This window comes from Podarcis pityusensis (genome assembly GCF_964106645.2).
Source record: "Podarcis pityusensis genome assembly, chromosome: Z".
Taxonomy (NCBI): domain Eukaryota; kingdom Metazoa; phylum Chordata; class Lepidosauria; order Squamata; family Lacertidae; genus Podarcis; species Podarcis pityusensis.
The window spans coordinates 18,261,937-18,289,277 of NC_138044.1; the positions used below are offsets into that span (position 1 = coordinate 18,261,937).

A 27,341-nucleotide genomic window follows, 5' to 3' on the forward strand; every position below is an offset into this window, starting at 1 on the left:
ATCATTATGGCTATGATTTAAGGTGTCGTTTTGTTAGCCAGTTTCCTGGATTTAGGTTATTTTAGAAAGCAGAAGTCTAATGTGGGTGGAGAAGGGTCTGATATCTTTTCAAGGTGTGGTTTGGGTAATTTGCAAAAGGACCAGAGCTCTTGCATTTGTGAGCCCCTGGATTTGAAAAGTACATTTATTATTATTATTATTATTATTATTATTATTATTATTAATTAGGTAGGTATCCCACCTTTCCTCCAAGCAACTCAAGGTGTATAGTTCTCCTGCCTATTTTATCCTCGCAACAACCCTGTGAAGTAAGTTGGGCTGAGAGTAAGTGACAGGTGTAAGAGTTTCCTGACTGAGCAGGGGGCTTGAACCCTGGTCTCCCAGATGCTAGTCCAACCCTCTAACCACTATGCCATGCTGGCTCTATTAAGATACTGTCTTCCTATTTCCAGGTGAGAAAGACAAAGGGGAGTTTGAGAGAATGTGACTCTTTGGAATCAGTGCCAAAAGGGTGTGTGTTGTTACTGAAGCAGGATAATGTTGTGATGGGGGTGGAAGGGGTGTGTTGATGTGGGAAGGGGAGACAGTGTGTGAAAGCAGAAGACATCCCAGTGTCCCAGAAGCTGGGTCGGGGATGGTTTTGCTATGATTCCTGCATTGCAGGGGGTTGGACTAGATGAGCCTTTGGGGTCTCTTCCAACTCCACAATTATATGATCCAGTGATCCCTGCCCATCAACCATGCTGGCTGTTGGGGCTGGTGGGAGCTGTAGTTTATTTATTTCATAAAATGTATATACTGCTTGGTTGTATAAAACCTCAGTGTAGTCCAACAACATCTGGAAGGCACCAAGCTGGAGTCAACTCGGGCTGGCAGCAGCTCTTTGGGTAAGGGAATGCATAATCTGGGGTCTCAGTCCTCTCTCCCCTTGTCTGAAACATACAGATTAAATGTGGAAGGAACTATTTTCATTTGTAGGATTTTTTTTACTTCTCTTCCTTCTCCTCCCCCCACTCCCCACCCACTTTGGTGAAACAGACTGACCATAAAGATGCTTTTAAAGTGGTTAATTATTTACAGAGCTACAAAAATAGTCCCTAGAGCCGTTCTCTGGAACTCCAAGTACCTGGAAAATTCGGACAAGATGTTTCTCTGTCCATTCTAAAAGAATCACAGTAAACAGTAATGTGCATGATTGCAAATGGAAAGGTGGGAGTTGCCAGTTTATCTGAGCATTGGGTTCTAAACAACCAGGTTCATTCCATACATTTCTCTGATGAAATAGGGATGTCCTATTCCATTAGTAGTAGTAGTACCCTGGACATCTGACTGGGTTGCCCCAGCCACTCTGGGTGGCTTCCAACTAATAATAATAATAATAATAATAATAATAATAATAATACATTAAACATAAAAACTTCCCTATGCAGGGTTGCCTTCAGATATCTTCTAAAGGTTGTATAGTTACTTGTCTCCTTGGCTTGGGGGTCACAAAACTCCATACCTTCCAACATTTCTCCGATGAAAATAGAAATGTCCTAAGGAAAAGCAGGACATTCTGGGATTAAATCAAAAATCGGGATGGCTTCTGTAAATCCAAGACTGTCCCTAGAAAATAGGGACACTGGGGGGGGAGGGTCCTGCAGGTTTCACTCAGAGTAGACCCACTGATATCAATTGGCCAATGTTAGTCACAAGTGTTGATTTTAATAGGCCTGCCCCAAGTATGACTAATGCAGGATACAACCTCATGGAGGAGAGGGCTATCAGTGTCTACTACTTTCACAGTCAGAGGTAGCAATGCTTCTGAATACCAGTTGTTAGAAGCTGCAGGTGGGGAGAGGGCTGCTGCACTCAAGCCATGCTTGTGGGCTTCCCATCTGGTTGGCCACTGTGAGAACAGGAAGCTAGACTAGATGGGCTCCCTTTGGAGCCAAGGTCTTCTTAAGGAGGTCTGTTGTGACAGCACAACCTCCATACCAGATAATGGGGAATAACAATTGAAGAGTTCCTTGTTTTGCACCGCTTTCCCATGCGGGTGCAAAGAGGGAGATTCAGGGCATGGCGCAGATCCCGCCACCTTCAAAGTTAAGTGATGTGACTTGATTTCTCAGCATCCCTCCTAATCTCTCTCATGCGCAGATTAAAGGGGTGGAATAACTGCCCTGAGATCTGCAGATGAAGGATGGATAAGATAGAAGATAGATAGATGATTGATAGATAGATAGATGATAGATAGATAGATAGATAGATAGATAGATAGATAGATAGATAGATGATAGATAGATGATAGATAGATAGATAGATAGATAGATAGATAGATAGATGATAGATAGATGATAGATAGATAGATAGATAGATAGATATAGAGATAGATAGATAGATATAGATAGATGATAGATAGATAGATAGATAGATAGATAGATAGATAGATAGATAGATGATAGATAGATGATAGATAGATAGATAGATAGATAGATAGATGATAGATAGATATAGATGATAGATAGATAGATGATAGATAGATAGATAGATAGATAGAGAGATAGAGAGATGATAGATAAATGATAGATAGATGATTGATAGATAGATGATAGATAGATAGATAGATAGATAGATAGATAGATAGATAATAGATAGATTTCATGGTGGGTCCAAGCATCAAGGAGTTCCAGTGTGTGCTGGAGGGGGCCACTTTTTTGGTTCTTGGGACCTTGCAGTTTACCCTCAATTCAAGAGAAATTGTCCTCACACAACCTTCAGACCAAAACATCACAGTAAAAAGGCAGATTTTTAAATACAACTGTATGATGGATATGCCCTGCCTCTATAGCTGGAAGCAGTAAATGCTTCTGGACTTCTGTTGCTGGAAACTGCAGGAAGGGAGAGGGCTCTTGTGCCCGGGTCCTTCTTTTGGGGTTCCCATAATGGGCATCTGGGTGGCCTCTGTGAGAACAGGAGGCTGGACTAGGTGAACTAGATGGCGTGAACCAGCTACAGAGCTCTACACTACCTCCACTATCGGAGGCAGTGTGTCCATGAATACCAGTTGCTGGGAACCACAGGGCTCTTGCACCCAAATACTTCTTTCAGGCTTCCCAGGAGAGGCATCTGGTTGCAGCAGCATAGCATGGGTTGCCACGAGAGCCAAGCGGGGCCTGCCCACCCACGCAAGGGGGAGCCTGGCTGGCCAAAGCAGCTCTTGGTGGGCAAATCCCCCTAATGTCCTCATAGAGGAGCGCCGGGCCGGGCTGCACTGGGGTCTTCCCTTCCCACCTCCCTCCATCTGTGCCTGCCCACCGTGGGCCTGGGCTGCTCCCGCTGCTGTCTGGGGAGCACAGTCTGCTGAGCGAAAAGCAAGTGCCTCTGTGGTTGCCAGCCTCTGCTGGGGTCGGGGTGGTGAGGCCAGGCTGGGCTCTAGGGCTCAGAGACCCCTTGCAGACAGGCATGGAAGCCAGGAGAGCCAGGGATGAGGCCTGCCAGAACCTGCATGGGCAGTGGCAGCAGCCCCTGACGGGCTGCTCTGTCACCTTTGCAGGACAGGACAGAAATCCTAACAGAAGCTGTAGGGGTGCCTAGTTGTACGCTCGGGGCCATGGCCCCCCTAGTCTCCCCCATGCTATGCCACTGTCTGATTGTCCACTATGAGAACACAGTGCTAGACTACGTGGCGCCCCTTTGGTCTGAACCAGCAGAGCTCCTCTTATGTTCTTAAATTCTTGGCAATGTTAGATGTGAAGATTAATGGGTCTGTGTTGGGCAAGGAGGGACCTCAGAAGCCCCCTCCCTCCAGCTTGAAGCATTGTGAGGCTCTAAACATTACTTCTCCCATGAGTTCACTTAAAGGTAAAGGTAAAGGACCCCTGACAGCTAAGTCCAGTTGCAGACGACTCTGGGGTTGCGGCGCTCATCTCGCTTTACTGGCCGAGGGAGCCGATGTTGAGTTCACTTAGGTGGTCTTAAATGAGTGACACCCACACACCCAAAGCCACACGTCCCACCATCAGCTGCAAGACAGGGACAAGAAAGAATTCTGGCCTACCCAGTGGTGTTGCATGAGCAAGCAGCTCCTGGGGCAGGCACATGCGTGACGGAAGGGTGCATGTGTGCCAGGTGCAGGCAGGGCAAAGAGGGTGAAGGAACCAGCCGTGGCACTGCAGCCAACCCCATCAGAGTGACCCTGCCCCACCCTGGAGCCAAGCAGGGGCACAGTGTGCCCACCCACACAGAGGGGAGCCTGGCCAGATGAGGTGGCATTTGGCTGGCGCAAACCGCACTGGGACCCCCAGCATGGCCTGTCCCAGTGCTCTGCTCCACGAGCATTGGTTCCACCAACATCAGGAGAGGAGCACCGGACCGGGCCGTGTGGGGGTTGCCTGTATGGGGGGGCTGCTTTGCGCCACCTCAAAAATCTGCATCCGGGGCAATGGCCCCTCTGGCATCCCCGAGCTACGCCCCTGGGCCTACCTTATAGGATTGTTGAATAGATTACTGAGATGATGTCTGTACTCTGAACACTGTAGTTACTAAACATTTTTATCTGTAGCATCTGGATGTGTAATACTTTGAATTTTGTTCTTTCTCTATATAATTATCATCCTTTGCATTAATTGTCACTCACAACATGAAATAAACAGAATACAAAATTCAAAATAACACCAAAAGTATAAAAAGAACATGATGGACTAAAGCTGTCCATCCTGTAATAAAATAAAAAAGGACAAACCCTACCCCACCTGGCTGAAAAAATGTGGTGTTGTTGTTTTAATCTCCACAGTAGAAGCTGGTAATAATGGTGACATGCATTCTTTCTTTCTTTCAATCTTTGATCCATTTCCTTATCTTGCCAGTCCTCCCCTTTTGACTTTCTATCTAGCTCCCTATTGTCTGTCTCTCCGGTATGTGGGGAGGATGGGGGGAGGGCTATCCCTCATGCATCCACCCTCATTGCCAGTTCCCCACAAGCATCTAGTGGGCTGCTGTGGGAAAAGAATGCTAGGCTAGATGGCCCATTGGCCTGATCCAGCAGACTCTTCTTATGTTCCTATAGACCCTATGGAACCTCCAAGTCCAGAGGCAGTGCCTAGGTTCTGTGGGGTATTTGTTCCCTGTGAGAACAGGACGCTGGCCTAGATGGGTCCCTTTTGGTCTGATGCATCTCTCAGGTTCTTATTCTGTGTTCTCTTATGCTTCCTTCCCCTATGCCAAACTAGGTGTTGCCTACCAACCCAGAAGAAAGTTGGCAGGTCTACAGTTCTGCTCAGGACAGCGAAGGGCGCTGTATATGCACAGTGGTGGCCCCCCAACAGACAATGTGCTCGCGCGACGCCAGAACGAAGCAACTGCGGCAGCTATTAGAAAAGGTAACCAGGTGTCCCAGGAAGACCCAGAGGGTGGGAGGGCATAATGACTACTCTGGGATGCAAATGGAGCTGAGCTTAACTACTGCATAACCAAGTATGGATTTGAGATAAAGATTGCCCAATTGCTCTCTTGTTTTTTGGGGAGGGGGGGAGGAGTGAATATTTGTAACAGAACTTCAACTTGAATGTGTTGTTTCCCTACACTTGCCTTGCCCCACAACTACAACCTCTAATGGATTTTGGTGATAGGTTAATCATCTAAAGTTTTAAGTTGATTAACTGGTGGAACTTGCTTTTTAAAAAAACAAAAAACAACCACAACAGGGGGTTATGTCCCTCTACCTTCCACCAACCTACTGCTATAATCTTTAATGAACTTCAGTAGTAGATTAATCTTGCAGGTCCCCCTTTCCAAACACAATGCATCCTGTTCGCTAGGCAAGCATTCATGTCATGAGCTGATTATTTCCCTTATTTCCCATGGGAACATTTCTCATCCGGGATCTGTCCCTGCCACTCTTCATAGTTTCTGCCTGGAATTGGCTGCTGTTGACCAGCAATGCAAAAACAAGGGAGTGGGCAAACTCCTGCTGCTCAAATATGTGAATCAGCTATGCCTGGAGCGTGGCTTCAGGGTAATTCTTTATGTTCGGGTAACTGAATTGCAGATAATTAGTGTTCCGATAGCGGGACCTGCATGCATTTTTAAAGGGTTGTGTCTCCCATCCTTACTTCACTCCAGAAATACAATATTTAATGAACTTCAGTGGTAGGTTAATCAACTCAACTTTAGTTGATTAATTGGTGGGGCTGAAAGTTGGGAACTTGTTCCTTTAAAAAAAAAGTCTATTATTATTATATTAGGAAATAGAAAAACTGGTGATGAGTTCCAGCTAAGTCATCCTGAATGTCACCCAACAACTCTCCCTTCAGTGTATAAAATGTCAGTTATTTGCAATTTTATTTCATTTGAACCAACTGATTGAGAAAAAGGCAGTTGGTAAAATGGCTAAAATGTTTAATCTTTGCATAAGGTTCACAGTTCACAATTTTGAAATTCTTGCATTCGATCAGTAGAATTATATTGGTTGGAGAACATAATACCAAGTCCAGTTGTATGGGTGAAAACCTGGGTAATTATGAAATTGTGAGCAAAAAAAAAAAAATGCATAAAATCACACACACACACACACCCTTCTCCAGTTCTGAACTGTGATATCTTTATAGAGGATTTGGCCTTCTCCCTTCTGCAGGTACCTTTTATAAGATATAACCCTTCCACGGTCAAACTCTAAATACCGATGCATGTCTGCTGCCAAACCCTGCCAAATTTCAAATATAGCAATTGCATGTCATGGGGTTCTTCTCACATTTTAAATACCTGAGCACCCAGAAGCATCTACCTAGGGAGAATATCTGACATTTAAAAACTTGCAGGGGAAACTTACCGGGAAGAGCAAATTTTGTTCTGGCTGTGGAAGGGATCAATTAATTTGCTTTCATTAATTCGCTATGCTTGGATGTTACGGTGCTGAAAGCCGCAGGAAAAAAATATTTTTGAAAGCTTGAGGCACTCTGATGCATTCTTGTTAATTAAAACCGTGAAAAGATCAAAGCCTTGGGTGTTGTCCCAAATAAATCAGCAACAGGAGTGGGTGAGTATTACTATCATCATCACATCGCCAGTTGGCATGGTTTGCATTACTCTCCATTCACAGAATGCTTTAGCATTTTCAGAGAGCCAGTCGGCCCAATTTTTCCCTGATATATATATTTTTTAAAAACCATAGGAAGGAAACAAAATTAAAATGGAGCACCATGCTATTGTCTCTCTCCTCCTGACATTAAAGAAAAGCTAGAGTAAGATGACAGCATGGCCCACATCAAATGCAAGCCAAAAAAAAGGAGTTGTGATATGTAGCGATGTATATTTTACACCAACACTCACGTGATCTGATTTTAATAGCCTGCAGGGCAGAGAGATCAGAAGAATCTTATTAAGGGATATAATCTTGGGATCTAGGGATTCTTTGCTTAATGGTTTCCACTGATCATGCATAAATTCTTATGAAATGACATCTTTTCTGCCCCCCCTCCCTTTGAATTAATTGGATTCTTGTGGGTGATACCATTATCCCTGGCATTTGGAAGACTATCTGCCAGGATTTGATTAATATTTCCATATCTATATATCTATCTATTTTACCTCCAACTCTGGAAGTAAATCTTAGCTGGTCCAGAATTTCTGAATCTATACTTCTGAATCCTTGCATAGGTTCAAGCTGAGGTCCATTTGAGCTGCTGGTTCCCAAAAAAATTCTAGCCACCGACTACTTTCTTCCATAAAGTCATCCCCTGTGCCCCCTACCATACACTACAAAAAAGAAAAAATCAGAATAGCAATCTGCATGAACCACTAAGGAAATAATAACAATAAAATTCAAAGCAGTCTCCATGACTTGCACACCTATTCAAAATCCAATTAAAAGTATTTACTTTAATTAATTCAACAAAATTGGTGAACTTGATCTGTTGATATCAGCTTTTTAAAGTCTGGTAGTCATTTACCCCTCCAGCACATCCCTGCCAACCGCTTGCCTCTTAGTGCATCCCAGGTAATCCCATCTCCCCACAGTGGGTGTACTGCCTACTTTGGGAACCATTGATTTAAATGAACACTCCATTTCTGACTGTGGACAGCCATTTACTTCTGGGAGGTTATGTCCTTCCACTGACAATGGCCTCCGAATGATATTCAGAGGTATAGTTCTCCTGAGCATGGAGGTTCCATTGAATTGTTAGAGTTCGTAGCCACCCAGCAGGCCAAATCCTCTGTGAAGAAAGGTGGACTCTTGTAACTTTTGTATTACGAAAAATCACACCATACTTCATGGAGACGTTTTAAGCAGCAGGGATAGCATAGCTTAACCCCTGGGAAGGGAAAGCAAGCTTAACTATGAATGATCAAAGATGGACTAGCCTTAGAGTGGGGGCTTGTACTATACTTCCAGAGGGGGGATTATCCTCGCAGGAGACTGGCGTGTGACAGAGGTGATCCCATAGCTGAAGGCATTTTGAAGGATAATATGGTGCCTTGTCCCCATCCCATTTGCAAGAAGTGATGGATCCCATGACAGAAAATGGATCCTCCCTTTCTCATGACAATAGAACTTGTGGATATCCAACAAAGCTGGATGTTGAAAGATTCAGGACAGATAAAATGAAGTCCTTCTTCATGCAATGCGTAGCTAAACTATGGAACTCATTGCCGCAGGAGGCAGTGATGGCCACCAACCTAGATGACTTTAAAAGAGGATTAGACAAATGCATGGAGGAGAAGTCTATCGATGGCTACTAGGCACAAAGTGCTATGCTCCGCCTCCGTATTCAGAGGCAGCAGTGGGAATCTGGTTGGCCACTGTGAGCACAGGATGATGGACTAGATAGGTCCTTGGCCTGACCTAGCAGGGCTCTTCCTATGGAGGCCTATTATGATAGCAGAACCTCCATGCCCAGGAACAGTCTACCTCTGAATACCAGACACTGGGGCTTAAGAACTGGAGGATACTATTGCACTCAGGCCCTGCTTGAGGGCTTCTCATTGTGGCATCTGGTTGACCCCTCTGGGAACAGGATGCTAGACTAAACGGGCCTACTTTGGCCTGATCCAGCAGGCTCTTTTGATGTTCTTGTGTTGATTTCCTTATGCTATTTCCACATCACCATTTTTGCTTTTAAAGAACAGAATAGAGACACTTGTTCATCAGCCTCCCACACACAGAGAACTGCAAAAAAGAGGAAAAGGAAAATCTAATTATGTTTGGAGAGGTTGAAAGTATAACATACTATTAGTGGATTGTTATAGCAAGGCAGATCTGTAACAAATGGAAATGAAGGTGGTTAACACACACACACACACACACACACACACACACACACACACACACACATCAAACATAGAGAGAGAATCTCCTAGAGTGGCTTTTCACAACATTTTTAATAGAAAGTTGACATTTCTATGAAGGGGTGTAACCCTCTGCTGTTTGCAAAGCATGAAGGCTGCATACAGAACTGGATTAAATGAACATTAAAAGTATTCCTGGGCTCATTGTTGCTCAATGTCTTTGTAAACAACTTGGATGAAGGTATTGAGGGAATGCTCATCCAATTTGCAGATATCACCAAACTGGGAGGGGTACTCAATGCTGCAGAAGTCAGAATTAGGATTCAAGATGTCCTTAAAAGATTGGAGAACTGGGTCAAATCTTACAAAGTAACATTTGATAGGGACAAATGTCAGGTTCTATGTTTAGGCAGGAAGAACCAGTTGCACAAATATGATATGGGGGTGCCTGGCTTGCCAGTAGTGCATGTGAAAAGGATCTAGGGGGTATTAGTAGATAACAAGCTTCACATGAGTCAACAGTGTGATGCAGCAGCAAAAAAATTAAAATGAATGCTATTCCAGGCTGCATCAAAAGAAATCTAGTGTCCTGACCAAGGGAAATAATAGTACCTCCCTATTCTGCCTTGGTCAGACCACACCTGGAATACTCTGTCCAGATCTGGGCACCACAATTTAAGAAAGCTATTGACAAGCCAGACCAAAGCTAACAAAAGGAATTTCAACGGGGAAAATGTCAGGTTCTGTATTTAAGCAGGAATTAGAAGCTACACAAATACAGGATGAGGAAAAGCTGGGAAATGTTATGTACTGTGTGTTATGTACACAGCCTAAGTGTATAAAATCAGGCTGCATACATGCCATACATTTAAAGCATGCAGAAGCATGTACACACATACACACACACACACACAGAGAGAGAGAGAGAGAGAGAGAGAGAGAGAGAGAATTTTGGGAACTATAGTTTACCCACCACAGCTGCCAATTTCAAGCACCCTTCAGAAACCACAGTTCCCATGTTTATTTGTTTTTGTTTTTAATGGTGGGGTTCTTTAAATGAATGGTGCATAGCCAGCCTTGGTCTCATTCATTAGATGGCTTTTTACATGGCACCCACCTCTTCCTGAGTCTCTTCTTGTGATTGATGCTGTAATATATCAAGGTGAGTTCATGGTGCCTAGCAACTGTCTCTATCGCTGGGGTTCCCGCTTTATCTGTATCCAGCAATCGATGACTGTCGGGTGTAAATGAAGAGGTGATCATTCACCTTACAGTGAAGACATCCTTCTTAGTCAAACACACCCAGGCGGTAATGAATCGCCTCCTCTGCTTCAGAAGACAGGTGAGTGAACAGAAGAATGAAAAAAGAGGCTCCATGATTGTCCTCATTTGCACCAAAGATGATGAGTTTAACTGATTATAAGAACGTTGGGGATGGGCCATAGCACCTACATGCTTATTCAGAATCATGAGGACTAGAATCTTGCTTTATTTTTAGAGGAAGGTTGGTAGCTCAATGGTAAAGCAATAGCTTTGCATGCAGAAGGTCCCAGGTTCAAGGCCCAATGGGATCTCCAGGTAGGACTGAGAGAGAGACCCCTGTCTGAAATCCTTCCAGTCAGTGTTGTCAGTACTGAAGTACTTGGATCAGTGGCCTGACTCTACCTACTAACACAGCTTTCTGTTTAATTGAACCTTTTATTCAGAACTATGAGGACCAGAATATTTCTTAATTTTTAGGGGAAGGGCAATAGCTCTGTGGGTAGTGCCTGCATCCTCACCAATTTCATGGATAATAAAATGAAACAGCACCATAAGTTTAGACCAAGAGTCCATCCAGTCCATCCAGTCCAACAGCCAATTCTCACAGTGGGCACCCACAACAAGAACACTCATCAGATGTTCCCCATTCTCTGGTATGTAGAGCTAATACTCCGTGGGCATGGAGGTTCTTCTATCACAATGGGCATCTATGAAAAGATGTCCTGTTGGATCAGGCCAATGGCCCACCAAGTCCAGTATCCTGTTATCCAACCAGATGCCCACTAGAGGAAGCCCCGCACCCCAGCAGAACTTGAAGACAAGTGTCTTCTCCATTCCTGTAGTTTCCAGCAACTGGTGTTCAGAAGCATTGCTGCCTCCAACCATGGAAGCAGAACATGACCATTATGGCTATTGAAACCCTTGACCTCCATGAATTTAATCTGTCCAATTCTCTTTAAAGCCTGTGATTCAGAGGGAACATGGCTTCCAGCTGATAGCCACTGATCAGCATGGATTTGTCCATTAGAGTACCAAGCATAAGTAGAAACATATTCACTATTTTTCCTCCATTCACCTGTCTGTTGAAGTTGTGCTTGTGGGGCGGGGGTGGGAAACTGGCTGCTTCTCAAGTTAACTGCTTCTGTTTATCTTCTGTGTGTCCCTGACCTGCCTCCCTCCAACCCACCTTTCTGCTCAGGTACAAAACATGTCCCAGTCAATAGAAGTGTTGGACAGGCGGACCCAGCGGGATCTACAGTACGTTGAGAAGATGGAGAACCAGATGAGAGGCCTGGAGTCGAAGTTCAAGCAAGTGGAAGAGAGTCACAAGCAGCACCTGGCCAGACAGTTCAAGGTGAGCTTGCTTCTTGCCCAGGGGATGAGACTGAGCTGCCTTTGGGGGGGGGGGAGGTGGTCTTAGCTCAGCAGGTAGAGGGTTTGGTTTGCATGTAGAAGGTCAAGGCTCAATCCCCAGCTAAAGCTGGGAAGTTCCCCTGCCTGAACCGCTGAAGAGCCTCTGCCAGTCAGTGTAGGTAATGCTAAGCTAGATGTACCAATGGCAGAAAAGGGCAGTTTCCTATGTTCCGATCGACTCAACCATTTATTCACAGCCATGAGGACTAGAACCTTGTCAAAAGAAAGGCACTAGCTCACTGGTAGAGCATCCGCTTTGCATGCAGAAGGTTCCGGTTCAATCCCTGACTTCTCTGGCTAGGGTTGGGAAGAGATTCCCTACCTGAAACCCTGGAGAGCTGCTGCCTGTCAGTGTTGGCAATACTGAGTTAGAGAGACCAATGGTCTGACTCAGTATCCCACAGCTTCCTGTATTCCGATTATTCAGCCCTCTCTTCAGAATTGTGAGCGCTAGAACCTTTGTTTGTGTGTGAAGGGCTGTAGCTCAGTGGCAGAGCATGCAGACAGCTCCCTAGCAGTATCTCCTATTATGGCTTAGAAAGTCTACTGTCTAAGACCCTGGAGAGCCACTGCTAAGTCAGTGTGGACAATACTGAGCTAGACAGACCAATGGTCTGCCTCAGTATAAAGCAACTTCCTATGTTCCTATTTAAATCAGCCCCTCTTCCAGAACCGTTAGGACCGGAATCCGAATCTCCTCTTACCTGGAGGTGCCTAGAGCCAAACCATTTTAGGACTGCATCGCAGATGCTCTATCACTGAGTTATGATCTTTTCTCATAGAAAGGATGCAGGGCTGTGCACTTATAGTGCAGTTTACATAAAAGTCATGATGTGAAATCATTGGAAGGTTCCCCCCCCACACACACACACACTCACACTCCCTCCCTCCCAGATGTATTCATTTAGAGGAGGAAGGAAATTGTCCAGCCGCTCAGACTGGCTATTGACCCTTCCACAACTGAATTTAGAAGGGGTTTTTTGTTTTGTTTTTGAGAGGGACCTCTTAAACCTCAGGGTCCTTTCCCCTTTACAACCCTACCATTGACAAAGTCACTGTGTGGATGAGAGAAGGATCCCATTCACACCATACATTGAAAGCATGGCAAAAGCCACTTTAAGCAGAGAATTCTGGGAGTTCTAGTTTGTTAAGGGTATGCTGAGAGTAGTTAAAAGGCCCCCTTAGTCTCCTCTCAGAGTGGTTTAACAGTTAATGCCTCTTTCAAGGGAACTCTGGGAATTGGAGCCCTTTGAGGAGAAGGGGGGAGGGGTGTCTCCTAACAACTCTCGGCACTTTGAACAAACTACAGTTTCTAGAAAATCCATAGCTGTTTAAAATAGTACCACGGTGTTTTAAACATAGGGTGTAACTGTGCCCAAGTCATTAAAGTGTTTTTCTTTTCTTGGGGGTGGGCTGGTGGTGGGCACCTGTTTTTCCAGATTGCAATCCCGCTAACTGCATTGACTTCCGAGTAAACCCACCGGGCTTGCTTGAGAGTCAAGCACAGTTAGGAAGACCAGAACCCATTATTTTATTTTGTCTTAATTGATTAATTCATGTTTTAAAAAGAAAAGAAACAGTCTGTTAATAGCTGCTGTCTGTTTAAGGAGGTTAGCAAGCTAGCTGTTCAACCGCCTCTCATTTTCTTGCTTTCAGGGCTAACTTAAAAGAAATTTTAACACCCAATGTCGCACTGACTGAAGAAGCCGTTCATTCCCCCTCCATGTAACCATGAAAAAAAAAAGCAGAAAGCAGAGAGCCTTTCCCGCCATCCTTTGATTTCCTCTTCATTTGATTATTCTTAATTATTTTTGTTTCCGTTTTTTGGCAAATTAGCACCATTATTCCAGCGTCACAAACAGCCGAGAGTTCTAACTTTTGCATGTAAACTGTTAGAGATGCATTTCATGACTAGTTTTGCAAAAATCCTTGTTGATGCATTAATTGTTTATTATTATTATTATTATTATTATTATTATTATTATTAATTTATGGAAAAGGGAAAAAAAGAATTTGTGTATGTGACTGAAGCATGTAACCTTAAGATGTTGCATTCTAAAAAAAAAAAGAAAAAAAATTCTAAATAAAGGCCTTTTTTCCCAAATAAGATGGTGTGCTCCAGACTGTTTAATATTATATAATATATTTATATTTATATATCCTTTCCACATTTGGACACCCACCCCCACCCCTACTCAGCAAGCATTAATAATACTAATAATAATGGTGGTCTTTTGTTGTGAGGGTGTTGGAGAAAGCACATCCCAGGCAGGCAGCTCTCTTAGAGGTAGGCGAGGGGTGAGCAGGGCTTTTGCAGACCAGAGCATTGAAACCAAGCTTATTTTAACCTTGCAGGCAATTAAAGCGAAAATGGAGGAGCTTAGGCCCCTGATCCCTGTGTTGGAGGAGTACAAGGCCGATGCCAAATTGGTTTTGCAGTTTAAAGAGGAGGTCCAGAATCTGACGTCAGTTCTTAACGAGCTCCAGGAGGAGATTGGCGCCTATGACTACGAAGAGCTTCAGAACAGAGTGTCAAATCTTGAGGAGAGACTCCGGGCTTGCATGCAAAAATTAGGTAGGCCTGCACGACCCAAGCGAGCAGGAGGAGGAGGACCTGCCCTGGTGGAGGAGAGGGCAGGGGGCACATGCCTCTAACCCGTTTAATGTCAACCAGTCACCAAGACTCAAGAGGTTTAGGAGCTATGTGTACAGATCCGAGCTTTATGTCAAGATGACATAACCCTTCCTTCACGGGAAGGGGGTGGTAGTGCAGTGGGTAGAGCATCTGCCTTATGTGCCAAAGACTGCCCAGTTCGATCCCCTGCATCTCGTGTTAGGGCTGGGGAAAGACTTGCTGGAGAGCTGCTGCCAGTCAATGTCAGAAACACTAGCTGTGATTCCTGCACTGCGAGGGGGGGGGGATTGGGACAAGATGACACTTGGGGTCCCTTCCAACTCTACTATGTTATGATTCCATGACCTTGACAGATGGTGGACTCTCCTTTATTGGAGGTTTTACGCCGGCTCCCTTGGCCAATAAAGCGAGATGAGCGCCGCAACCCCAGAGTCGGCCACGACTGGACCTAACGGTCAGGGGTCCCTTTACCTTTACTAAGCAGAGTTTGGAAGGCCATCTGTCAGGGATTCTTTAGCCTTGATGCCTTCATTCCAGGGAGTTGGGCTAGATGACATTTGGGGTCCCTTCCAACTTTAGAATTCTCTAATTATATGATTCTACTGGGCAAGATACACCAATGGTATAAAGTAGCTTCCAATGTTCCTATTTAAGGCAGCCCTTTATTGAGAACAATGAGGACTAGAACCTTACTTTATTCTTAGCGGGAGGACCATAGCTCAGTGGCAAAGCACCTGCCGTTTATCCTCCCAGGAGGTCCCAGGTAAGGTCTCTGACATGTGTAGCTGGAGCTGGGGAAATACCCTTTTCTGGAAGCCTGGAGAGCCAGTGTCCATTTGGCCCCTTAATTCTGAACAATGAGGACTAGAAATGTAATATTTAGGGGAGGGTCCATTACACAGTGGCAGAGCACGTATTTTGCATGCAGAAATCTCCATGGTCAGCCCCAGGTGGGGCTGGAAATGCCCCCCTGGTCTAAAACTCTGGGAAGCTGTTGCCAGTCAGAGCAGATAGTACTAAGCTAGGTGGAGCTTGTGTTCCTAACCCAGCACCTGTTTTCAGTGCCAAAGTTTTAACCATGGAAAAGAGAGGGAGGGAGAAAAAAAGAAATAATGAGAGAAAGCATAGGCAAAGGTGCTCATGAGGTGGTGCAGAGTGCATTTCCTTGAGTCTCATAGGATCTCCACAGATCAGGAATCAGGTTTCCAAACTGGGTGGTGTTGTTTGGTTAGACTCCAAAGTATCAGGCAGCATGTTTCAGCTGCTCCTTGGGGCTTTGGATCAAGTGATTCTTGGACACCCCCATGGCGAGCCACATTGGAAGTGATAGGGAGTACTTTGATATGTGTTTAGGGTGTGTGTGTGTGCATTTGCTGTACAGAGGGAGAAGTGAAAAATCCCACTGAACACACAAATCCTTGCAAGCACCAAAATATGTTCTTTGGCAAGCACTCTGAACATGCTCAGAGATACTCTCCTTTTTATCCAGTTTGCAAAAATGGAGGAGGAAGGGGGGAAATAAGACCCAGCTACTGCATGATTATGGTTCCAGCCCCAACATGTCCTAGATGACTATAAGCTGGTCTGTGAACTTGGAGACAGAGATGCTCTTGCCTTGTTCTACATCACATATTCCTGGAATGCATTGCTCATTGGCTACCATTGGGTCAAAGTTCCAAAGAGAACCTTGAAAGGAAACAAATGATTCAGGTAGCAAGGATATTGTTCAATAAATGCACACGTCAGCACATTCACACAGTAGGGAGATTTCAGAAGCATTGGAGTGATGCCCACAACTCTGCGCCAGGAGATAGGCTTGTTCTTTCAGAAGGTCCCAGGTCCAATCCCCAACAGATCTCCAGGTACAGCTTGGAAAGCCCTCCTATCTGAAATTCTGGTGAGCTGCTACTTGTCAGCATCCACTGAACTGGACCAGGGGTCGCCAACTGGACCAGGGGTGTGATTTTTCGGGAGGCAAGGGAGTGCTACCAGTCACCAAATGGCTGCCATGGAGGCAAATGCTGGGAATCACAAGCAGGGAGAGTTACTGCTTCTGTGGTCAGGTACTGCTCATTGGCTTCCTATTGTAGCATCCTGTTGACTGCTGTGGGAACAGGACTCTAGACTTTAGACGCCCCCTTTGACTTGATGTAGCACCGAGGCTCTCTTTATGCTTATTACGAACACAGAACTATGAAGTCTTGGTCACCCCCTGACATCCTGCTGCTGACGCTTTTACTCCTGGGTCCACAACAGGTAGACCTTAGGCCCTATCTGTTTTCCTGGAGGGTGACTTCTGCTCTGCTGCCCTTCAGTTTCCAACAAAATAGGTGGCAAACTGGATGAGACTGCTTGAAAGGATGAGGTGGAGCCTTTTCCTTGTTTCCCATTACTCCTGTCTCAAAGTGATCCTCAGGCCAAATGAATCAGTTGCAGCCAATGATACTTCTACTTAGAGAAGACCCACTGAACTGATGGATGTGGCAAATTTAGGTATATTAATTACAACACCTCTTTTCTGACTAGAACTTAAGTTGGATGCCACCATAATTGTCCAGTGTTATTTATTGATTATATGCTGCTTACATGCCAAATTGGCCTCCAAGCGGTTTACAACTCTAAAACCAATCTGTAATTAAAATAGGCAATAACAATTCCATTGGGGCACTAAGACATCCTTCATTAAAATAGACAATAAAACAAGCAATTGAGAAGCAAAACAGTTTTTAAAAATCAAAAGAGCTAAAACTATAAAATCAAAAGTTCGGTTCAGCGGAATGGCTGAACAGGTGTGTTCTCAGGAGTCAGCAGGGCTCATATCTGAAATCACTGCACTGAAGACCCCTAGTCTGCCCATTTTCTGATTCACCAACTCTGTAACTAGGGCCAAACTGTTATCTTCTATTTCACACACACACGTTCATCAGAACTTCAAAGCCTGGGTGTTGAGTACCTTGACAGACTGAGTTCCTTTTGAAAAAGGATTAGATGCATTCTCTGAACCCACTATTTTGGGGGGCGGGTAAGTTTTCGGTGTAGGACAGAAAAAGGCGTAAAATTGTACATTCATTCAGAATGAGAGCCAAAGCATTGCTCTCATTCCACATGGGCTTTATGATACCTGGGGGTGTAACAGTATGGCCTCAACCTGCTCAGAATGCGATCCCCAATAAACTGAGATGTTAGATCTTAGCAAATGGCACCAATTGAGGCAAGTAAGGGAAGGTGTCGATACAGGTAATGTGGAGCTGGGAAACAGTCACAGGAACTGTGAGCAAAGTTTTGGAGAGTGGTTGTTTCCTCAGCCACCTCTTTCCACACTGAAAATGATTGCACATTATCATTTGGTGAAGCCAGTAAATGGATTCTTGGTTCATATATGTGTGAATGCTAGTAAATGAAGTTTATATAAGAGCATAAGGACAGGCCTACTGGATCAGGCCAATGGCCCAACTAGTCCAACATCCCATTCTCACAGTGGCCAATCCAAATGTTCCAATGGGAAACTCAATCATAACCTGAGCAAAAGAGACCCCTCACTTCCTAGGGTTTCCAACTGGTTTTTAGAAACATTGCTCTCTCCAGCTGTGGAGGCAGAGCACAGCCATCATAGCTCCATGAATTTGCCCAGTCCTCTTTCAAAGCCATTCAAATCAGTGACCATCACTCCTTCCTGCAGAAGTGAGTTCAATAGTCTTAACTATTTGCTGTATGAAGGAGCACATCCTTTTATCTGCCCCGAGTCTCTATCCACTTTCTCCATGCCATGCATCATTTTAGAAGCTCCTACCATGTCACTTCTTACTTGCCTCTTGTCTAAACTATAAAGTCCAAAATGCTGCAGCCTTTCCTCCTAAGGGAGTCACTCCATCCCCTTGATCATTTTGGTGGTCCTTTTCTGAACCTTTTCCAATATCCTGTCTGAGATGAGGGGACAAAAACTGAACACAGTACTCCAAATGTGGCCACACCATAGAACTGTATAACAGCATTATGCTTCAATTCAGCAGTTTTATTTTCAATTCCATTCCTAATTATGTTCCAAGGTGTACTTTGTGCTCTCTGTTTTGAGTGCAAGGTGCACATAAATTTATGGAACTGGCTAGGGGTTTGTGTCTTATTTCTGTGTTCCCAGTAACAGCTAGGGTCACAGACAACAATGCAGGAAGGAAGGCCCATGGAAGGCTGTCTTGAACCAGATTCTTGCTGGAGAGGGCCAGGACCCTGGACAGAGACAAAGGTGCAGGGTGGAGTACATGTGGAACACACACGTCAGGACCATGGACCTTGCAACTGACAGCAGGAAAGCCCTATTTCTGGCATGGCCAAACTTGGCCCTCCAGCTGTTTGGGGACTACAACTCCCACCATCCCTAGCTAACAAGACCAGTAGTCAGAGCTGATGGGAACTGTAGTCCCAAAACAGCTGGAGGGCCAAGTTTGGCTATGCCTGCCCTATTTGGACATACTTGGAACTGATCCTGGTACCTTTTGCATGTGAAACATGTAAAAAAAAAAAAAAAAAGCCCATCTCCTGAACTGGCTTAAACTGAGTCCATCAGAGTCCATCAGAGAACTGATCCATCTAAATCCATGAGAGAGGAAGAGGGGTCTTCGGACATCTCCCAACACCCTTAACAATCTATAGTGCCCAGAATTCTTTGGAGGAAGTCATGATTGTTTAAAGTGGCATCATAGTGCTGACGTGAACATGGCATAGGCAGTGATCAAAAATGCCAGCTTAGATGACTGAGAAGCACTATATTTTTTGGCTCAATAGCAGCTGGCAAATACCAGTCATCCAACAAATCAGTGGTTTTGTAAGCAAGAGCGAAAACATGAGTTATCTCTGCTCCATCATCAAAAGTCCTGATTCTGGTCAATTTCCTTTCTTTGCTCCTTTGAACCATTAGCATCCCAGCTGTTTTCAGAACAATTTCCTTTCTTGGGAGTGCCAGAAGGCAGTTTTCTTAATAAGGCTGCTGTTTGTTAAGAGAAGGAGGCTATTGGATGTGGCTGACAATTCTCAATTTAATTACCATTAATTAGAGAAGGAGGAGGGAGTCATAGGCACTGTAACCGCTCTAATGCACAGTGATGGTGATGTCAGCTGCTGTTTGGAATGTGCTGTTCAGATCTCCACTACTGCCCATTGTTTAGCACTTTCACAGCTGACTCAAGGTTACATTTTGCTACCCAGAAAGAATCCTAGAATTGGAGAGTTGGAACCCCAGGGGTCTAGTCCAATCCCCTGCAATGCAGGAGTCACAGCCAAAGAATCCCCAACAGATGGCTATCTGACCTGTGTGGATGATCACTGGATGATCCAAGAAGGGACCCCCTGCTGTGTCTCACAAAGCCAATCTTTTTGTTTTCGTTTTCACCTGAGCAGTTTATGAGTGTTCCGTGGCATCACAAACACCCTGGATGGTGATAGGATCATAGGATGGTTGAGTTGGAAGGTTCCCAAAGGGCCATCTAGTTCAACTCACTGCAATGCAAGGGGCTACATGCCTATCTGGCTGCAAGGTGCACTGGAATCCTAACATCCTGTGTCTCCTTCACTCACTTTGGTAAGGTCATCTCCAGGTAACAACTGGGAAAGCCCTGAAACCCTGGAGAGCTGCCGGTCAGTGCTAACAATGCACTTAGATGAACCTGTGGTCTGGCTCAGTTAAAGGCAATGCCCTGTGTTCCCTCTTGAAAGAGGAGTGCTTTCTTTGTAAACTCAGTTTTTGAAAAGAGGGAATTTCCTTGCAGATGGATAGAACAGAAGAAGCTAAGAAGAGCCCAGCTGGATGAGGCCAATGGCCCATCTAGCCCAGCACCCTGTTCTCACAGTGGCCAAGCAGAAGGGTCAATGTGAAATCCATAAGCAGGACCTGAGCACAACAGCAACACTCTCCCCACTTGTAATTTCCCAGCAACTGGCATTCAAAGCTAGACTCCTCTTGGGCATGGAGGTTCTGCTCTCACAGTTGACCTCCACATGGAGAGCATTGCTGGGCACCCATCTAGTCCAACCTCCTATTCTCACAATGGCCAACAAATAATCATTATGGGATGCCCCAAGCAAGACTGAGCACAATAACAACTTTCCCCTCCTGCAATTCCCAGCAAATGTTACTAAGAGTATGACCACCAGGGTTAGAAAAGGGTCTGCTCAAGACAGAGTGAAGTGTATACCTGTATAAGAATTCTGCACATGGTCTGCTAATGTTTACAGGGGCTTTCCTGTTCACATTCAGTGATAGTCCTCCAGCCAAGGACCTGACTGGGTGGCTTATGAAATGGAAAGCCATCCCTCCACCACCCCCCAAAAAAAATTCCCAAGATAATGGCTGATTTAGACAGGGCACCATTAAAATTCATATAGTTTGCTCACTCCCATTGTGTTCAACCTTTCTGCAGCCTGTGGGAAACTGACAGCAATAAGTGACCCAATCACAGTCAAGACATCTGGATCCAGGTTTGGCTCATGGATGACAGACCCACTAGCTCCAGAGGGTGAGAGCAAGGTAAGATGATGAACCTCACTGCACCTGTAACATGATCCTGAGCTTCTTCCTTTGATCCCATACTAAAGCATGGACTGCCACCAAGGGATATGCGGCAGTTCCCATTCACAAAATTATGCTTTCATGAAACACACACACACACAACTTTTCATTGTTTCTCAAAATGTGTCCATTATTTCATAGCCAGGGTCAGGTTCCCTAAGGAACTGCCTTGTCCCATATATTCCTATGCTCCTTAGATGGGATGCTGCAGAGAGTGTCTCATGCCCTCTAGTATGTAATAGAAATGGGGCTTTTTAAAGTCATCACTTGATTGCAGGGTATTTAATTACTATGTTGCTCCACAGGACATGCAGTTAAATGTGTGAACTGTCTCCGTAGAAATAAATTCCATCTGTAATGGTATTGTGGAGACCCCAATTTCCCAACTGAACCCACAAGCTGTTGATTAGCATTGAAGCACAAGGTTGAATTAGTTCGCAATTCATTCTTGGAGCTACCGGTACTTACAACAGGCAGCAAAGCAGAGTGTTGCATACAACTACTCAGAGTTGACCAATTTAAATTAGTATACCTAAGTGGGTCAAGTCCAGCAACATAAGAAGAGTCTGCTACATGAAGCTAAAGGCCCATCTAGTCCAGCATCCTGTTCTCACAGGATGGCCAACCAGATGTCCATTATAGGAAACCAGTAAGCAGGACCTGAGCCCAAGAGCTCTCTCTCCCCTCCTGCAGTTTCCAACAACTAGCATTCAGAAGCATTCCTGCTTCTGACTGTGGGGGCAGAGCACAGCCATCATAGCTGGCAGTCATTAGTAGCCTTCTCTATGAATTTGGCTCCTCTTTAAAAGCCATCTAGATTGGTGGCCATTACTTCCTCCTGTGGAAGTCAGCTCCGTAGTTTAACTATGCTCTGCATGAAGAAGCCCTTCATTTTATCTGTCTTGGATGTTGCAATATTCATCTTCTTGGAATGTCCATGAGTTCTAACCTTATGAGAGAGGGGGAGAGAGAAATCTCTCTCCACTTTCTCCATGCTGTGCATAATTTTATAAATGTCTATCATCTTACAGTTTCTCTAGACCAAAATGCTGCAACCTATTTTTAAAAATTGTTGTTGTTGCTGTTGTTTGTCCTACACCCTAAGGTCCCAGGCATTAAAACACAATAAAAAACCATTTAAAACAACTGACAAACACATACAGTGGTACCTCGAGTTAAGTACTTAATTCGTTCTGGAGGTCCGTTCTTAACCTGAAACTGTTCTCAACCTGAAGTACCACTTTAGCTAATGGGGCCTCCTGCTGCCGCCACGCCGCTGCTGCGCGATTTCTGTTCTCATCCTGAAGCAAAGTTCTTAACCTGAAGCACTATTTCTGGGTTAGTGGAGTCTGTATCCTGAAGCGTCTGTAACCTGAAGCATATGTAACCAAAAGTACCACTGTTTACAAGGTGGCTCCTAAAAGCATGCACGTCAAGTGTCAAAAGCCTGGGCAAAGAGGGTGATGGATCTACTCTGAGTAGGACTAACTTTGGACACAACCTTGTATCTATACAGAATGTTTCTCAAACATCTTTTTTCCTTCTTCCTAATGCTGACATCTGTATGCATTTTCTGTAGGTCTGGTATATGGACAGCTATCACAACAATCGCTTTGTCCGGGAGTACAAATCCATGTCCGATTTCATTAACACTGACAACTTCACCTCCCACCGCCTCCCTCACCCATGGTCTGGGACAGGACAAGTGGTCTATAACGGCTCCATCTTTTTCAACAAATACCAAAGCCACATCATAATCAAATTTGACTTGAAAACGGAGACCATCCTTAAGACTCGTAGCCTGGACTATGCCGGCTATAACAATGTCTACCACTATGCCTGGGGTGGCCACTCGGACATTGACCTCATGGTGGATGAGAATGGCCTGTGGGCCGTCTATGCCACCAACCAGAATGCGGGGAACATTGTCATCAGCAAGCTGGACCCCAACACTTTGCAGAGCATCCAGACTTGGAACACCAGTTACCCCAAACGCAGCGCTGGAGAAGGGTTCATCATTTGTGGCACATTATACGTCACCAATGGTTACTCGGGGGGTACGAAAGTGACCTACGCCTATCAGACCAACACCTCCACTTACGAATACATCGATATCCCCTTCCTAAACAAATACTCCCACATTTCCATGTTGGACTACAACCCCAAGGACAGAGCTCTCTATGCGTGGAACAACGGTCATCAAATCCTTTACAACGTCACCCTCTTCCACGTGGTCCGATCAGACGAATTGTAGTCCACTTTTTTTCGTCGGGAAAGGAATTGAACCATTTAACAAAAAACAAACAAACCTGGAAGGGATACATACTATGGAAATATATTTTAAAAGAAAAAATAGATATAATGAAAAAGGAAAACAGCTGCCAAAATGTCAATGTGGGAGTCTCCGGTATTTAAACCTGCAAGAGATCTGCGCTCATACCTCTCCGAATTTTCAATCAAACATCTAACTCGTGTTATAGACCTTTGGGAGGGGGGGAATGAAACCAACTTATTTGCAGCTGGAACTGCACTTGACAAATTAATTTTCTGTTCTTGGGTGTCTTATTTTTCAAGGGCAGGTGGTCTGTCTGTTCTCTTTCCCTACTGTTCTGATAGCAAAGTTGTAGTTATAAAGTACAAAGTAAAAGGCGATGACTGTTGGGGGGAAAACTTTATCATGGGGATGTGGGGGGGGAAGGGGGGGACACCTGATTCTTCAATTGCTCTCTTATTTTTTGGTGCATTGCATGGACAGTTCCTTCCATCACAGTCAGCTATGATGAGGTGTTGAAGTTGACTCACATCAATGGGCTTCTCAATTTTAATTTTTTTATTTTACTTTTAGAAGGAATGTTGCAGGTAGATATTGTCTCCCATGGCGCCTACTCTCGAGTATTTCACTCTCTGCTTCTTCTTCTTTTTTAAAACAAACAAACAAACAAACATCTCCCCCCTCTGTGTTTTATGTCACCTTTAGATTCATTGTCCTGGGACCCAAAGTAGCTAATGGATCTGTGTCTCTTTAAGTAGATATAAATACACGAATAAAAAAAAATGAAAAAAAATATAAAAAGGTATGTATTATGGACAAGTTGTTGTACCCAAATATTTGTTTGAACATGTATCCAGCCAATATCTTGTACAATGTTATGTCTGTTATTAACCAGAGGTGGTAAAAAAACAAAAACTTTGTATGTCCAAGTTTATGCAATGAATGTTGTAAATGCCAATGATGTCATTTGGATTAATAAATGAAGGTTTCATATCTTAAAAAGTGATTTAAGGTGTGGTGTTTAAATTCATAGCACCATAGAACTGTAGAGTCAGGGTTGTATGGGGTGTATGTTAGAAGAGGGACAGTACCTCTGATGGGGGACACATCTTGCTTCTAGGGTACTTCATACACCTTTGTTCCCCACTCTTACCTGTGTCTACTAGAAGCTGTCTGCAAGTGACAGTGGCCACATCCCAGGAAATGGCTTTGGCTGGCTGGCTAAAACAGCTGAAGGTGGGTCTCAAAACCTCAGTGAGTTAGGGATTTCGCCTGCATATGAAGATAAGGCTCTGGTAGACTGAGCGGATGAGACCACTAGTGGGCCAATGGTCAAGAAGGCGGTTTCTGCAGCTGGGGCTTGTCAATCTGAGAAGGTAGCCCTTCTTGAAGAAGGAAAACTCTGTTCCTAAACCTTTATTGCCTTGTGGGATATATTTGGGAAAAGAAAAGGCTTATGGAGTAAACCTACACAAATCTAGAATGGGTCCCTAAGGCGGTTGGGTGACGCCTTGTACGTCTCCTTTGGGAAACTCCACCAGCCAAGTTGGCACCAAATGCATTGCTCTAGTTTCCTTTGGACTACATCAGCAAGGCCAAGAGGGGTGTCGTGTTGTCTGGGCACCCCAGGACTTCCATACACACTGCACTGCTAACCCAGCAGTTTGACTTCACCCCCAAAGGCACACTCCATTGTCTCTCAAGAGAGATAGATGCCCACAACTGTTAGAAGGGATCCCAGAGGTCATCCAGTTCAACCCCCTGCCATGCAGGAAACACAACAAACCTGGGTGAGGGTGGGGGGAGGCCCTCACACAGGCTATACAAACCTTATTAGTTTGCTTCAAACAATTCACACTTTTGGTGTAATGTGAACCATGGGTTAAATTACACAGTGCTTGGGCTCATGTCTTGAGGAGTTTTGAGATAAGGGTGTCAGGCGCACTGGGTTACCATAGCAACACCAGCCAAGTCAACTGCGTTCCTTTCTGAGCCATTCACCCTCCCATTGGTCCAGGCCGTATGCCTATGTGTAGAGACGGATATCATAGTCTCCAGGGCATTGCTTTCATTATGTCTAGTCCTGTTGCATGTTCGTGTCCTGCCCTGTTTTGCTGGCAGGGTCTGACTCTGAATCTGTGAGAGTCAGGGGAAGAGACTGTGCATTTTTCATAGTTAGCTAGCATGATGATAATGTTAGTGGATCTCTCCGTACATATGTATCTTTACCTCAAAGGCCATAAGGATTGCACATAGTAGATAGCAGTGTTTAGCTTTGTCTTGCATCTGGAGACAATAAACACTTGGTTACTTTGAACTGTGTGGGAGAGGAGTTTTCCTCTTAATTGGGGACTCTGGAAGAAGATGTTCTGCTGGGAGCAAGAAATCTCTGAAGACTCTGCTTGGGCTCCACATACTCTGCAGATAACATCACACTCGTTGGGGTGTGGTGAATGACCAACTGACTTCCACAAGTCCCAACACACACAACCTAAGAGATGGCTGATGAACATCATTGGGTTTGCAGAGCCTTCGTGCCTCACCTTCAATGCTGCCCCAAACTATGGGAGCTCTTCAAACAGCCAAAGCATACCATCCGTTCCCTGTGGCCCCTCTGGTGTGCAAGTTAACTGAATTTGGTAGCTGTTGGGAGCATCCACAGCATATTACTTTTCAGAAAAGCAGAGGTTTGTTCCACTGGGAGAGCTGACAGATCTTTAATTACCAGCAGTCATTACTGCATTATCATAATGAGAGTACACACAGAATTCCCTTTCAGCCTGCCAGCTGTTCTCTTGACTTGGAAACATTTCAGCCCTCTGGCATCTGCTGCTTGACTTCAAATCATTCTTTCTAGGTGGCCTGAAAAACCACAGTCAGTTGTATGAAACTAAGTGCATGGCACTGGACGATCAGCAACGATTGTGGCAAGACTGTGTAACTGCCTGTCACCAGGCTCTCCAGTCGTGCCATGCATCTGATGTCAATCAAGGATCAAGATAAATTTGTGAGGTTTGGGAGAGTCACAATTTGCAAGTGGGATCCTGAAATTTCTACCTGGCTCACCTTTTAGATTTGTATTTTATTTGTATCTAGTTGTCATAGAATCATAGAGTTGGGAGGGACCCTAAGGATCATCTAGTCCAACCCTCTGCAATGCAGGAATACTGCCCACAGCCATCCCTGGGTGGGCTTGAACAACCAGCCTTCTGATTAACAGTCAGATGCCCTGACCTATTAAGAGAAGTTAACTCAGACCCAGGTCAACTGCAGAATGAACAAATTTTGTTTGATTTATTCCACTTATATCCCACCTTTCCCCCCCCCCCAAGGAGTTCAAAGTGGTGTGCATGGTTCTCTCCCTCCGCATTTAATCCCCACAACAACCCTGTGAGGTAGGTCAGGCTGAGAGGCAGGGCAAGTGGGGATTCGAATCCTGGTCCCCTAGGTGCTAGTCCACCACTCTAAACAGTATACCACCCTGGCTCAATGTTAAGTTTCCCTGGCAAATCACAAGATGCCCCTTTAAAAAGGAAAGACTCATTTAACAATTATTGAAATGGAATAAAATGAATGTATACAAATCTGAAGAAAATCTCTCAAAACCTAAAAGCATAAAACAAGATCTAGACACTCTCTAGGAAGGTGTCGCATCCCCTCCTACGAGTCCTCCCATCAGTTGCTGAAGATGAAAAATGTGCTGTTTTTACTGTTGGATATTTCTCATGTGTACCCAAATGAAAGATTCATAGCCTGACGTCTTCTCATCTCTCCTTAAACTTTGTCCCAAGTATTGTTTTCTCGGTGCATTATATACTAGACAACAACTGATGCTGTGAGTATCAGGGGTGTCTGGAAAATGCCCTGAGTCCCTTCCAGTTCTTGGGATCCTGACCCAGTGAGGATTAGAATTTAATAGAGGATTGTATTGC

The 27,341-nt window shown here is 44.7% G+C and overlaps 1 protein-coding gene across 2 annotated transcripts in view; it reads left to right on the forward strand.

Annotated features, from left to right (window-relative positions):
- Positions 1 to 24,415, forward strand: part of OLFM1 (olfactomedin 1) — a 49,630-nt gene extending 25,215 nt beyond the window's left edge. For both annotated transcript variants that reach the window (XM_080989872.1, XM_080989871.1), the window contains exons 2-6: positions 5,214 to 5,363; positions 11,729 to 11,884; positions 14,299 to 14,518; positions 20,989 to 21,095; positions 22,717 to 24,415. In XM_080989872.1, the coding sequence (XP_080845998.1) occupies positions 5,214 to 5,363; positions 11,729 to 11,884; positions 14,299 to 14,518; positions 20,989 to 21,095; positions 22,717 to 23,391 (1,308 nt within the window). In that variant the 3' untranslated portion in view covers positions 23,392 to 24,415. The remainder of the gene's footprint in view (positions 1 to 5,213; positions 5,364 to 11,728; positions 11,885 to 14,298; positions 14,519 to 20,988; positions 21,096 to 22,716) is intronic.
- Positions 24,416 to 27,341: the final 2,926 nt, after the last annotated feature.